Genomic DNA, 14,863 nt, shown 5'->3' on the forward strand with positions numbered 1-14,863 from the left:
AATTAAACTGACATAATCATTAAAGGTAGGTAAGTATATTCAGTATTCACTACCGAGCTTCGAGTTCCGAAAGAATTTTTAGATTTGCCATTAGCCAATATTATAAATGCGAGTGTGTCTGTCTGCTAGCTTTTCACGGCCCATCCGTTCAACCGATTTCAGTGAAATTTGGTAGTAGAGATAGCTTGCATCCCGGGGACGGAGAAAGACTATACTTTTTATCCCGGAAAATCAAAGAGTTCCCACGGGATTTTAAAAACCTAAATCCACGCGGACGAAGTCCGAAGAAGACGATGAGAATGGTTTGGGCATAGTCCAGGTGGACTCCGCCAAATCAAACCGCCAATCTGCTCTTGGCTTGGATTGGCAGACTTCAGTTTCACACACCTTTGATAACATTATGGAGAACTCTCATCCATGCCGGTTTCCTCACGATGTTTTGATACCTATTTGAATTGCTTAAAACGCACATAACTCCGAAAACTTAGAAGTGTGTGCCCAGGATAGAACCTCCAATCTACCGAATAGGAGGCGCATGGCATAACCACTGGGCTATCACGGCTGTGATCACATGAACAATACTTTTATTATATTTTATTATCGTTGTGCATACCAGTACTATGGTCTATGAATTTTAAATACCCTTAGCTATAAAAATTCTTTGCAAACTAATTTAAGTATCTGCCTGGCATTTGAAACCGATGTGCCCCGGCTTCTTGCAATGTTATCACTAGGTCATTATTTCTCTCTATTGGTATCTCAGAGGTTGTTTATCGAGCTCACAACATATTATGACATAATATGTAAATAGGTAACTAGAAATCACTTTACAAAGACATAGTAGGATTTCTTAACATCCTAAATGATATACCTAACGGCTAACCTAACACCTTTGTAGTTTGACTTGAGTTAACGAATCGAAAAGCATAATATGTAATCACAAAATTGTATGTTTTAAAAGATTTTTAGATGAGAAAAATACCTCCAGGTCTTAGATTCACGCAAAATATCCGATCTGATCCGATGCTCCTTCGTGGCGTGATTGAAGGTAAAGGAACCAATAAACCAACAAACAAACACACTTTCGCATTTATAATATGGGTAGTTTGGGATGCTACGAGAAAGCTAACGACACCTCATTTTTATTGTGTTGAGGGTTCCGTACCTCAAAAGAAAAAGGAACCATTACAGGATCACTTCGTTATTTGTCTGTTTGTCGTGTCTGTCAAGAGCCGACAAAGGAATCAAAGGCCTCTACCTCTTGGATGAATAACCCGGCTACCTACATCCCGTTGACCAAGAATCATGAAATTTAGCATCACAAAAAAACACAGCAGCGGGGTCTTCTCCGTTTGACCTAGGCCAAGAGGTACGGGCCTCGAGGCATGGCCTCCTTGCCTGGGTGTGGCGTGGGGAAGAACGCTTCCCCGGTAACGTCCTTTAAGCCGCTGTCGGCTAAGGCCTGCCTTCATGGCTTAGGGCCTCGAGGTCTCGGTTGTGTGTTGGGTCCAGGGCGCCGTACTGTAGGCGTTGTGCACATGGTTTTTGTCAAAGCCGGTAAAGCTTGCGTCGTCCTCATCGTTAAAAAAAATTGTGCACGAACAAATGTTTCCTAAATCACACATAGATGGCGCTGTCCGTCATTAGCCTGCATGATTTTACAAGTGCATGATGGGCTATGTGCGGAATCAAAAATTGAAGTATTTCTTGTATAATGGTACGGAACCCTTTATTGTGGGAGTCCAACATCACTTGATTGGTTTTTTTTATTGTTTTTCCTGTTGACTTGAAATAGGAAGAGTACCTACCTATCACTATAATATAGTATATGTGGACGTTAGAACCTAGTTCTACAGAACGAGGTCTAGACCTTGACCGCAATAACGCTAGTCCTACATTAGGGGCCGCAGCCTGGACTGTGAATCTACCTACCTTTAATTTTATAACGTTAATTATTGCGTATAATTTATCAATGCCAAATAGATACCTACATACTTTAGCGTAACTCATAGAAGAAGCTCATAATATCATAATTCATATCTAACGGCGCGGCGGTTACGCACTCCGATCCGAGTCCGTGAAAATACGTTCCTTTTTGTTTTGTATTTGTAATTTTTTCCTTTACTTGTGCTTGCCTGCCTGCCAAATTTCATGATTCTAGGTCAATGGGAAGTAGGTACCTTATATTAGGTTTTCTTGACAAAGACCTGGGCGCGTTTGGAACCCTCGTAGCTTTAGTTTTTAAGTTCGCGTAAAAATTATCACCACTAAGTATATCATCTTACAAATGCAAATACCGACTTTCAAAAAGTGTAATTTATTACCTACTAGCTTATGCTCGCGACTTCGTCCGCGTGGACTACACAAATTTCAAACCCCTATTTCACCCCCTTAGAGGTTGAATTTTCAAAAATCCTTTCTTAGCGGATGCCTACGTCATAACAGCTATCTGCATGCCAAATTTCAGCCCGATCCGTCCAGTAGTTTGAGCTGTGCGTTGATAGATCAGTCAGTCAGTCAGTCACCTTTTCCTTTTATATATTTAGATTTAGAATAAACCATTTGATTTGTTTTGATTTGAACACGACAGATGGACAGACGGAAAAATAGACAAACAGACAACAAAGTGATCCTATAAGGGTTACTTTTTTCCTTTTAAGGTACGGAACCCTAAAAAACATGGGTGTGTATTATCTATTAACACACTCATACATATCACGTCATGTGTCTATACCAACCCGTGTTGATTGGCCTGGAAGCAGTATAAAAAGAACACTTTCTAGAAATTAAATTTTTGCACGTGGGTACGATGAACACTCGTTATCTTGATTAGGTACAAAATCTGCTTGCTTGTGTTTTTAAAACACGGAACTGCTACGTGACTTTTTCTTTTTTATTCAAAAGCGAAGGTCGGTTGTACCTTCGAGTACTGCGTACCGTACCGAGTTCCGCGTCTTCAATGATAAACTGTTATTGCAATTTGTGAGACGTTTCCTTTAAAACCCTTCAAATATCAATTTTTAGGGTTCCGTACCTCAAAAGGAAAAACGGAACCCTTATAGGATCACTTTGTTGTCTGTCTGTTAAGAAACCTACATACAGGGTACTTCACGTTGTAGGGTATACATATGAAAGGGCTTTACCAGTACATTCTAAAACGGATCTTTATTTATTTTTACATAATAGTTTTTGATTTATCGTTTAAAATGTCGACTAACTACGAAGTACGGAACCCTCGGTGCGCGAGTCTGACTCGCACTTAGCTGTTTTTAGGGTACCGTACCTCAAAAGGAAAACGGAACCCTTATAGGATCACTTTGTTGTCTGACTGTCAAGAAACCTACAGGGTACTTCCCGTTGACCTAGAATCATGAAATTTGGCTGGTAGGTAGGTCTTATAGCAGACATTAGGGGAAAAAATGTGAAAACCGTGAATTTGTGGTTACATCACAAGAAAAAAAAAATGTGTTTATGAACAAATATTGCTATTTTCGAATTTCAAAGTAAGATTGCTATACAATGAACCAAAAGCCTAATTTGCTATAATCCGCGGAAAAGGATCGAACCTGGATGGTGCAACATGCACCGCCCGCCCTCCCACTGCTAAACATGCAGGAAGAAGCAGCCACCAGGCAAGCAATACGCACCACCACCACGCAGCACCACACAAATCCCAAACACACCCGACGCACGTTTCGCCCCGACATCGACACCGGAACATCCTCAGGAGATGTAGACCTTACAATGCACAATTGCAAAGTAAATACTTTGCAATTGTGCATTGCAAAGTAAATACTTTGCAATTGTGCGTTGTAAATTTGCATTGCAAAGCAAATACTTTGTGAATAGGTACCTTTTTTAGTTTTTGAATTATCGTGCAAAATGTCGAAAATATACGACTGTAGTACGGAACCCTCGTTGCGCGAGCCTGACTCGCACTTGGCCAGTTTTTTTATTAATATTTTCATAATAATCTACATAAGCAAAACAGAAATACATGTAAATTAGTCAAATTTCCGAGCTTCCGAGGTTTCACGATCTGATAAAATTGAGATAAGTGATTGCACACCTTGGATAAAACAGCTAATTAAAGAAACGATTTAACTAAAATTCACATAAAGTAATCTTGCTTGAACTGAATACGTTACTGTTAACTTGCTTTCATTTGCAAACAATTGTACCTATAACCGCCTAAAAATCGGTCAAGTGCAATTCGGAATCGCGCACGAAAGGTTCCGTACCATCACTCGTAAGATTGTAGCACATCAGTGTGATTGTGGTACCATCGTACAAGAAAATATGACACTCTTCAATTTTCAATTTTTACGGCGGCCATTTTGAAATTTTTATTCAAAGTCAAAGTCAATATATTATTACCTATTGTTTGAAGTAATAGCGGCAATAGAAATAACAGTGATGTGGTTACAGCTAGTATCATAACTCTATGAGAAATAACTACAAATTCTGTAACAACTAACAAGTGTCTACTTATTATGGTTCACGAGATAGGTAGGTACAGTCCGCTGACAAACAGATGTACGAACGGACAGTGGAAGCTTAGTAATAGGGTCCCATTGGCACCCTTCGGGTACAGAACCTTGAATAAGGGCCGAATTGATAACCTCCTCCTTTTTGAAAGTCGGTCAAAAATATATCAATTCCATCGCACAATACCTACCTACTTGATATTTTAATCGCATGAGTCATTATAAATGTCCAAGGAAACTCGTTACAAGCAACTGTTATGAAATTTGGTCAAATTTAAAAAAAAGGTACCTACTCAAGTACCTAGTTTTTATTTACGTAGGTACATTTCGTACAGCAAAAATCGAAAACTTTTGTTATTGAATTAATATATTATGTAGGTACCTACTTATCTTTCCTTAAATGAAAAACAGTTATCTCAGGAAATAATTATAATATTGGCAATAAATTAAAACGTTTTGTAGAAACCAAAGGGGTATAATCTACACTAATATTATAAAGAGGAAAACTTTGTTTGTTTGTTTGTACTGAATAGGCTCAAAAACTACTGGACCGATTTTAAAAATTCTTTCACCATTCGAAAGCTACATTATCCACGAGTAACATAGGCTATATTTTATCTACACTAATATTATAAAGAGGAAAACTTTGTTTGTTTGTTTGTTTGTTTGTTTGTTTGTTTGTTTGTACTGAATAGGCTCAAAAACTACTGGACCGATTTTAAAAATTCTTTCACCATTCGAAAGCTACATTATCCACGAGTAACATAGGCTATATTTTATTTTGGAAAAAAATAGGGTTCCGTAAGATATTTGGGTTTTTCGGACACAAGGTGTAAAAAATCAACCAGAAAAGTTACTTATTTTGCGTACGCTGCCTAAACTATAAAAGATAGAACCATAAAATGTTCTAATTAATTGTAGATCTTATAAATATCTACAAAAAAGTCCGCGACACACTATACCCATCTATGTCGAGTGAGGCACAGCAACCATTTTTTTATTTAAAAATCTTGAATTTTTTTTAGACTACATTTAAACGCGTTTATTTTACTCATGCTATTAATCCTTATCAAAATAAATGATTTCATCACTAAGAACAGTTTATGGAGATAATATTTGGTCTTTGAATGATTAAAATTGGACGTTTGGTTTTGAAGTTATGGCGAAATTAAAATATTACGATTTCTGCTGCACGGCCCGTTGTATTATATAAAGAGGTAATGTCGTTAAGTTTGTTTGTAGGGGGTAATCTTTAGAACTACTGAACCGATTTTAAAAATTCTTTCACCAGTAGAAAGCTACATTATTCCTGAGTGACATAGGCTATACGGGATCTTTAAAAACCTAAATCTACGCGGGCGAAGCCGCGGGGATCAGCTAGTTTTGGAAAAAAATAGGGTTCCGTAAGATATTTGGGTTTTTCGGACACAAGGTGTAAAAAATCAACCAGAAAAGTTACTTATTTTGCGTACGCAGCCTAAACTATAAAAGATAGAACCATAAAATGTTCTAATTAATTGTAGATCTTATAAATATCTACAAAAAAGTCCGCGACACACTATACCCATCTATGTCGAGTGAGGCACAGCAACCATTTTTTTATTTAAAAATCTTGAATTTTTTTTGGACTACATTTAAACGCGTTTATTTTACTCATGCTATTAATCCTTATCAAAATAAATGATTTCATCACTAAGAACAGTTTATGGAGATAATATTTGGTCTTTGAATGATTAAAATTGGACGTTTGGTTTTCAAGTTATGGCGAAATTAAAATATTAGGATTTCTGCTGCACGGCCCGTTGTATTATATAAAGAGGTAATGTCGTTAAGTTTGTTTGTAGGGGGTAATCTTTAGAACTACTGAACCGATTTTAAAAATTCTTTCACCAGTAGAAAGCTACATTATTCCTGAGTGACATAGGCTATACGGGATCTTTAAAAACCTAAATCTACGCGGGCGAAGCCGCGGGGATCAGCTAGTGAAATATAAAATGCCATAGGTAATTAATCTGAGGCCATACCCCTTCCAGGTTAGCCCGCATCCATCTTAGATTGCATCATCACTTACCATCAGGTGAGATTGCAGTCACTAGCTAACTTGTATCTGAATTTAAAAAAAAACATAAGAGAGCCAATCTGCATTGGGCCAGCGTGGAAGACTATGGCTTAAACCCTTCTCTCTCCTCTGAGAGGATATCCGTGCTCACCAGTGGACCGATAATGGGTTGATCATGATGATGATAAGAGGAGAGAATAGAGGTAGTCCTAGATAGGTCATAAAATGAAAAATCTAAATCCCTCTCAATCCCTTTTTTCGAACACCGCAAAGAATCTAGAAAGAGATGTAAAATAATTTGACTTTCGTTACGCTCTTGCATTGTCTATCTCCTTCTACTTAATAGATAAGCGATACCTTTGTCTCGCTTTGTTTACGTCCATGAAATGTTGACTTGATAGTAAATGCAAAAAAATGAGATAAATGCTAGGAAGAGAGGTATTAGACATCTCTTTTTCATTATGATTGTAGTAAATCAAATAAAAGGTTTAAAGTATGTACAGTACGCGGCCAAAAGTGATGAACATCGGTCTTTAGAAGGAGACAGCAGATTTGTAGAGCACTGTCTCGGTCGTTGAGGCCGACAAAGCGTCATATGGGTATGAGTGATAGAGACAACGCTCTACAAAGATGAAATGTCATTCTAAAGGCCGATGTTCATCACTTTTGGCCGCGTACTGTATGTATTTAAGGCTTATTAGTTTTCCTTATTTAAAAAAAACATTTTATTTTATCTTACCCTGGAATGAGATTTTTCTACTTGGACATGTAGATGAGCTGGATATGTGAATGAGAGTTAATTTTTTTTATTGTTGTTTGTGGCATATATTATGACGTACGCGTACTAATGTCAAATTGTAAAATAATGATACCATATCTAAGATAATTATGATATGTGGTTCAGTTGTGTCAATAAACCAGTTCCCGCTTCTCTATTTTATTTTAAGCTCATACAAGCAGAGTAAAAAGGAAGCATTAAAAAGCTAGTAAATAATTACTAAAATAAAATTTGGTATAATAGTGCTTTAAAAAGGGTTTTAGGATATGATTAACGTAAATATATATTTTATTGAATAATTAGGTGGTCTTAGATACTTATTATTAAACAATTTATAGCTGATTATAGATTGAGTTTTTTTTATAATTTTTATATCATTAATTCAATTGAACCATTGATTATGCTAGACACCTTTCCAAAGTTACCCGTAGCTAATGTATCAACTCAGTTGGCGGTTCTTTTTGCCCCCCGAACTATTTATTTTTCATAAAAATCTGGAAACGTCAAAAAATTTTGTTTAATTAAAAATTCGACTATAATTTACTCTACGTAGTAGTACATGGAAGTTCTTTGAGTTTACTTCAAAGAGTATGTAACCACCACGTTCTGTTAACTTATAGAGACCTATGACAATCATATCGCTGTTTAGATTGGACCGCCGTGGTTTTATCTACAAAACTTACCTATACTGCCTGGCCTCGTAAATCGTACCGTAGTGGGGGCAGCGCCTCTCGCACGTCGCACGGTTTCTATTTTGCGTTTCTCAAATTCAATTTAGTTACTTTATCGCGCTGAGTGAGATATCATTCGCGCTAGCATTTTTAATTTATACCTAAAATAGTGATAATGATACATTTTATAGACAAACAATAAACATAGGTAACGGTTTAGTGATAGTGTAATGTAAGGTTATAAATACGAACTGTTTAGTGTCAAATGGACTTTACCAAAAGTGTAGTGAATTTTTATACAAAACCAAGCATTTGGATTTTTGTGAACGACATTGTGCGACAAAACGAAGAATAGGCTGTGATTATTGCTAAAATACGAAAGAGGAAACTACGTTTGACGTTTTTAATTTCAACAGAGTGAAAGTAGTCGCGAGTGACATTCGAGTTTCGATTTGTTCAAATCACGGAGGCGCCTGTTTGCAAATACGCAGTACAGTTTAAATGGATTTTTAAATCGGTCGGTTAACATCGCAGGAGCGCCCTCTGCGGATTGTGTCGCTTGAACTTAGCGCGATTCAGTGCAGGTACAAGTGGCAACTGGCGAGTATGCTGGTGAATTACGTGTCGTGATAACTTTCGCTAAAGATTTTAGTTGTTATTATTGCACAATTGAGTAATTAGAGGTAGCCGTTTTGACGCGCTGGCGTGCTGTAGTCGATGTCTACATGATCTTGAGTGGTTGAGCCATGGCGACAGCAGAAATGAGTCTGCCTGATAAAAAGCCTGAGCACGAGTCAGGGTACTACGAAGGCAGCGACCAGGAGGGCAGCATGGAGTGCGGGTGTCCTTCGCCAGTAAGTTCTAGAAATTCCTCCCACTCCACCAAGCTGAAGACCAGACATAGTGCTCATAAACTTAAGAAAGGTCCAATTAAGAAAATCAAAACCGACCACCCTGTGAACGGACATAATATCAATCATATAGACAAAAGTGTGGAAATCGTTGAGTATACAGTGTCAGTGAATAAGAAGGTGGAAGAACCTGTGCCTGGACCGAGTAAGCGGAGCAGTTCCGTGGAACTGATTGGTGCTACAGTGCCAGCTCCTGCTAGAGATTCTGTGGATTGGCTTTTGGTTGAGGCTAGTAAAATTAGGAAAAGAAGCAAAGGTCAGTATTTCTAGATTTTATTCTAATTAAGTAAGTAGTTACAAGATATTGTGAAATGGTGATAATATAACTCTGCCGTCCTCAAGCTAAAACGTCGTTAACCAACATTTGGCCAAATTTGACTTTTTAACGCTATCTTACTTAGTTTTTTTTTTTCTATCGACCAATCTAACCGGTATTTTCCTAGCTACTGTAGTTTTTGAAATAGCAATATGAAGAACGTCGTTAAATAACTACCTGTTCATATGATAACAACACTTAAACGCATTTAACTGACATTTGCCAGTCTAAAATGTCTCAAAGCTGGTTTTTTTCTTAAATTCCTTAACTTAAATGTCTTTAAAGTCACTATACTTATTTTTAAATTAAGTTTTTCTCCAAAATTATGGTGCACTATTCCATAACTTAAATGTCTTTTAACGAAAATGCTAGACTAAAATGTCTTTAATGACACATAAACGCGTTACAGTTTAGTGATATTTTGCAAAAAAAATATTGTTTCCTATCCTAAAATAACTCTATCCCGCAATACATAACTTTAATGTCTCTAACTATTCCCGCATCTCGCGAGGTTGTGACTTTCTTCTTCTTGCAATGCCGTCTCCTATCGGAGGTTGGCAATCATTAGAGCTATCTGCACCTTGGACACTGCTGCTCGGAAAAGAGATCGGGTACTCTTCCCGTACCATTGGCGTAAATTCTTTAGCCACGATGTTCTTCTACGGCCTGGTGGTAAGACTGCCGGCTGTTTTCCCCTGAATAATGAGCTGAAGGCAGTCGTATTTGCTATTTCTCATAATGTGGCTGAAATACTCCAACTTCCGCACTTTTATGGTCTTCAGGATTTCAACATCTTCACTTAGCCTCTGTAGTACAGTTGCATTTTTGATACACTGTACCCAAGAGATTCTCAACATTCTTCTGTATACCCACATTTCAAAAGCTTCTAACTTTGACTAGTGCGCCTGCGAGAGCTTTCTGTAAACGCTTTGTGGCATTCAATCAAACGTTTGCACCAATAGGCAAAATAACCAATGAGTTCAAACCTCTCACTGTACTCTGGAATGATAGCGTAGTGGGAAGAAAACAAGAGGACATAACGGACTAAGAGGACTTGCTATGAAGAAAAAAGGAAAATTGTATGATTTTATGGATTTTGTAATGTCACAATTATTACAGCTGACCTAAGATAGTGCTTTTATTTTATTTATGAATACTGAGGATATTTTGAAATCCATGGTTTTTCACGGTTCACTTCTACAAACGGGCCCACAAAGGACGATGGTAACTGAAGAGAGAGTCATAAAATCCAGCTTCACAGGGGAAGTTGGAAAAAATATTATTAGGATTACGATCAATCACAAATACAATAGATACAATAAAACTATAATATACATTAATATGCTACTCGTAATATCTACGTACAATAATTAACCTCGGAAAACAGATACAACTCCTTAACCTGTGAACCCTACTTAGCCATGATAGTTTCCTTTAAAATTGATTATATTATATACTACTGCTGTGAATTTTTTCACGTTCCTTTATACAACCATATGGCTGATAAAGGGGGTAGACACTTGACTCTAATAAAAATTAGCACTTTAATTAAAACATCATATTTTACAACGGATCTAGAAATTGAAAAATGATGTTCCCACACCCACAGTATTTTTAAAAGACCTATTCAACGATATCTCACACTATGGGGTAGACGAGAAAAAAAAATTCACCCCCACTTTACATGTAGGAGAGCCACCCTAAAAATAATATTTATCACAATTTTATTTCACCACTTTGTCGGCGTGAATAATATTTATACCCATGCCAAATTACAGATTTCTAGCACTAATACTATAAGTTTTAACAAAATAAGAGACTACTTTCGGACTGTTCCTCTTTCAATTGTTGTAGTTACCGTTACTTTCATTGGAAAACCTCAAATTTTTATAAACAATGCTAACCTAAAACGTCGCTACGGTTCGATCATTTGCAATAAACCACATTTTAGTTTAGCAATTCTCCCCAAAAAACGCTACTGTATAAAAACCATTTCTATTCTACTAGACTAAAATGTGTTTAAATTACAAAAGCCGCATTTTAAGTGTTATGTTATTGATAGTTTTAAGAATCATAACCTAACCTACAATGTCGTTAAAGTCTTTTAGAGTCATTTTACTTTAGTAATTATACAATTTTTTTTAGTTTCGTAAAACGATGAAAAAAGTAAATGCAATCCAAGCCTTAAACGTCTTAAAGGGTAATCTAACGACATTTAAGTTATGTAAATACAAGACGTTGTTAGAAAAAATGCTAGACTAAAAAGCCAAAACTGTCCTGCTTTAATTATTATTTATTCTAGAAACTTAAAAATACAGCTATTCAAAAGTGCTCTATTTGCTCTACATTTTCATAGTTTCAAGTTTTGTATACGGTTATTAGTTATCAAATGGCATCATTTCTTCATAAATTCGCGCTTTTTTGATCATATCTCGAAACTTGGTTGTGGTAGTTAACGACACTTTAGCTTTAGGACGGCAGAACTGTAGTCATCTAGACTATAGATGACTCCACAACTTTACATAAGTTTAAAAACTCTATATTTAAAAGTATCGACATAAATGACAAGATATAGCCAAGCGAGCAGAATTTTTCACAGTTTCGGAACCAAATAAATCAGCGCCACCTTTTAGATACTAATGAAAGACCCGTTTGAAATCCAGACATTACTGAGGTTGCATTGGTGCTAAAGCACCACTGAGTCTGTGCCATTTTGTTTGTTCAATAGCACAAAGTAATATATAAGTCAGTGATTAAAAGAATGCTCTTAAAAATAGCATATTATTATTCTTTGGAGCTATGCAGGTTCTGGGGTACCCTGCATCACTTGGCCTGTCTCCAATCCATTGCGATCCGCAACACTTTATAGTTCCTTATCAAAACTTGTGGCTTCTGGAAGCCACAAGATTTGCCACAAATTTGTGAAGTCTACGTAGACGAAGTCACGAGCTAGTTAAGAATAAAAATACTGTGGACTAAACAGTCACATGTACAACTTAAAAATCAAGGGCACAAACATCAGTAGGGCGATTGCCTAGAACCTGCATCAATCATTATTACAATCTCAATTGTTGTAATTGGCTGCAATTGTGCGATTCATGTTGCAACAATGCATTGTAGCCAATAGTGAGCGAGCGTCAACCAATCAAAGCTGATTGCGATCGTGACATTGTAGCTGTCCGCAATCGCACAACTGGTTATGACATTTCATTACTTCCTTTTCTGTGTTCAGACTTCAGATGCAACATCAAATTACGTTGTGAATTCAACTTCTCTAATTACTTTGTAGTTAAACTGGTTCAGCTTGTTAGTTAATGAATGCACATTTTAAAAACTAGAAACTAGATAAGAATTTTTTCCTGAACATTATACCTAACTGTCTGCCATTTGCTTTTCCAGTCATAATTAGATTTTAGATGTTGATTATTATAAGTACTAATCCATACTAATATTATAAATGTGAAAGTGTGTCTCTCTGTCTGTCTGCTAGCTTTTCACAGCCCAACAGTTTAACCGATTTTGATGTTTGGTACAGAGTTAGATTACATCCCGAAGAAGGACATAGGCTACTTTTTATTCTGGAAAATCAAAGAGTTTCCACAGGATTCTTAAAGGCTCATCTATTAAACCGATTTATATAAAACTACCTTATTATTGCAACTTCGTCTGCATGGACTACACAAATTTCAAACCCCCATTTTGCCCCTTCAGGGGTTAATTTTTACAAAATCCTTTCTTATTGGATGCCTTTGTCATAATAGCTATCTACATGCCAAATTTCAGCCCGACCCGTGAAGTAGTTTGAGCTGTGCATTGATAGATAAGTCAACAGAGGGAACTATTAGCAAAAATTCGAATCTCCGAAGTTGGTCATCCAACAAGTTACTGACACGTGTCAATGTTGCTTAACTAGTGTAATTGACTGTTGCAACTAGGCCACATGTACCTACCTTGAAAAATCCTTGGATATTTATGGAAATAAATCAAATGTAACCATTAGAAAACATACCTTGTCCTTTGTTGTAGATTGTAATACCTGGATGATAACAACAGATAATTAACTAGAGGTTGTTGCTTATCATTATCAATAAAATGATAATTATCAAGGGGTTCATGACCTTGTTACTTACAAAGTTTCAACATCAGTTGAAATTATAAAATATTTGTCTTAGGCTCTTTTCTCGTTTCATCATCATAATCAACCCATCGCCGGCTCACTACAGAGCATGGGTCTCCTCTCAGAGTGAGAAGGGTTTTTGGCCATAGTCTACCACGCTGGCCATTTGCAGATTGGTAGATTTCACACACCTTTGAGAAAATTATGGAGAACTCTCAGGCATGCAGGTTTCCTCACGATGTTTTCCTTCACCGTTTAAGCAAGTGATATTCAATTAATTAAAATGCACATAACTCCGAAAAGTTAAAGATGCATGCCCGGGGTTCCATTTTTTCTTTCAGTCGTACGGAACCCTAAAAAAAGTTATCAAAGTAGGTAGGTCGGCCACGGTTCTGGTGGGAACAGTGTCTTATTATCGAGTCCTTGACGTAAACCGCGATAACACGTTATCGGTGCCATGGTTTACAATTTACAATCACTAACTATAGTTTACACTTTGATGTTTTTGATTTTGTTACAAAACTCCAGGATAGTTATGTAGTAAAAATGCTGGTGGTACTATTTTTAGTTTAAACCTATTTTAAAAAAAAGTGCGAGTCAGAGTCGCGCACGGAGGGTTCCGTACTTCGTAGTTTGTCGACATTTTTCGCGATAAATCAAAAACTGTTATATATAAAAATAAATAAAGATCCGTTTTAGAATGTACAGGTAAGCCCTTTCATAATATGTACTCCCTACAACGGGAAGTACCCTGTAGGTTTCTTGACAGACACGACATACAGACAGACAATGACGTGATCCTATAAGAGTTCCTTTTTTCCTTTGAGGTACGGAACCCTAAAAAGAAAAATCTGTCAAGTGTGAGTTGGACTTGCGTACCATCGTGCAAGTTCATAGTATCTACTAAAGATCTATTTATTTTTTATTCATTATAGGTATACGCTTGACCACAATCACACCTAATGGGAAGTGATGATGTGGCCTAAGATGGGACGCGTTTACCTAGAAGATGCCTATTCACTCTTGTTTTAAAGATACCCGAGTTAATAATGGGTCTAGGGATAATAATGCTGTAGGTTCCCAGATCTCGACGAGTACGAGATCTTGACTCTGATTTTCCACTAATATTATCAGATGTTATGGATAATAACCGGGTCTTCTCAATTGAAATGCATACTATACTATCTACTAGAGATCGTTAATCGTTAAGCGACTCTTGCATTGTATAGTTTGAACAAAATCTTAACCCCTTATTTACCAGGGCTTTACTTAGTTGTATCTTGAAACAATCGAGTCTAGGTTCAATGAACCGTTGACTTTGAGTAGGTATTGAAATACCTATTTACTTTATACTTTACAATATATTTTTAACCTATCGCGAATTTGTATGTAAATGTTGCTTGTTGAAACGTACGAGGGGTGTGGCCTATAGAGGCACCGAGACGAAATGATTGTGTTGCTGTTATGCGACATTGACCTAGGTCGGTATATAGATAGACTCTGATTTAATAACTATTAACTACC

The 14,863-nt window shown here is 36.8% G+C and overlaps 1 protein-coding gene across 2 annotated transcripts in view; it reads left to right on the top strand.

The window, feature by feature from the left end:
• LOC117994010 (ribosomal protein S6 kinase alpha-5-like) overlaps positions 1–14,863 on the top strand; it is a 126,221-nt gene that overhangs the window by 4,655 nt on the left and 106,703 nt on the right. The window contains exon 1 of one of the 2 annotated variants that reach the window (XM_069507081.1): positions 8,048–9,162. The exons of the other annotated variant lie outside the window; for it this stretch is intronic. Coding sequence (XP_069363182.1) covers positions 8,742–9,162 — 421 coding nt within the window. The 5' untranslated portion in view covers positions 8,048–8,741. Of the gene's footprint in view, positions 1–8,047; positions 9,163–14,863 lie in introns of those variants that run through there. 2 annotated transcript variants of the gene reach the window in all.

Source organism: Maniola hyperantus, chromosome 25 (assembly GCF_902806685.2).
Source record: "Maniola hyperantus chromosome 25, iAphHyp1.2, whole genome shotgun sequence".
In the NCBI taxonomy this organism is placed as follows: Eukaryota; Metazoa; Arthropoda; class Insecta; order Lepidoptera; family Nymphalidae; genus Maniola; species Maniola hyperantus.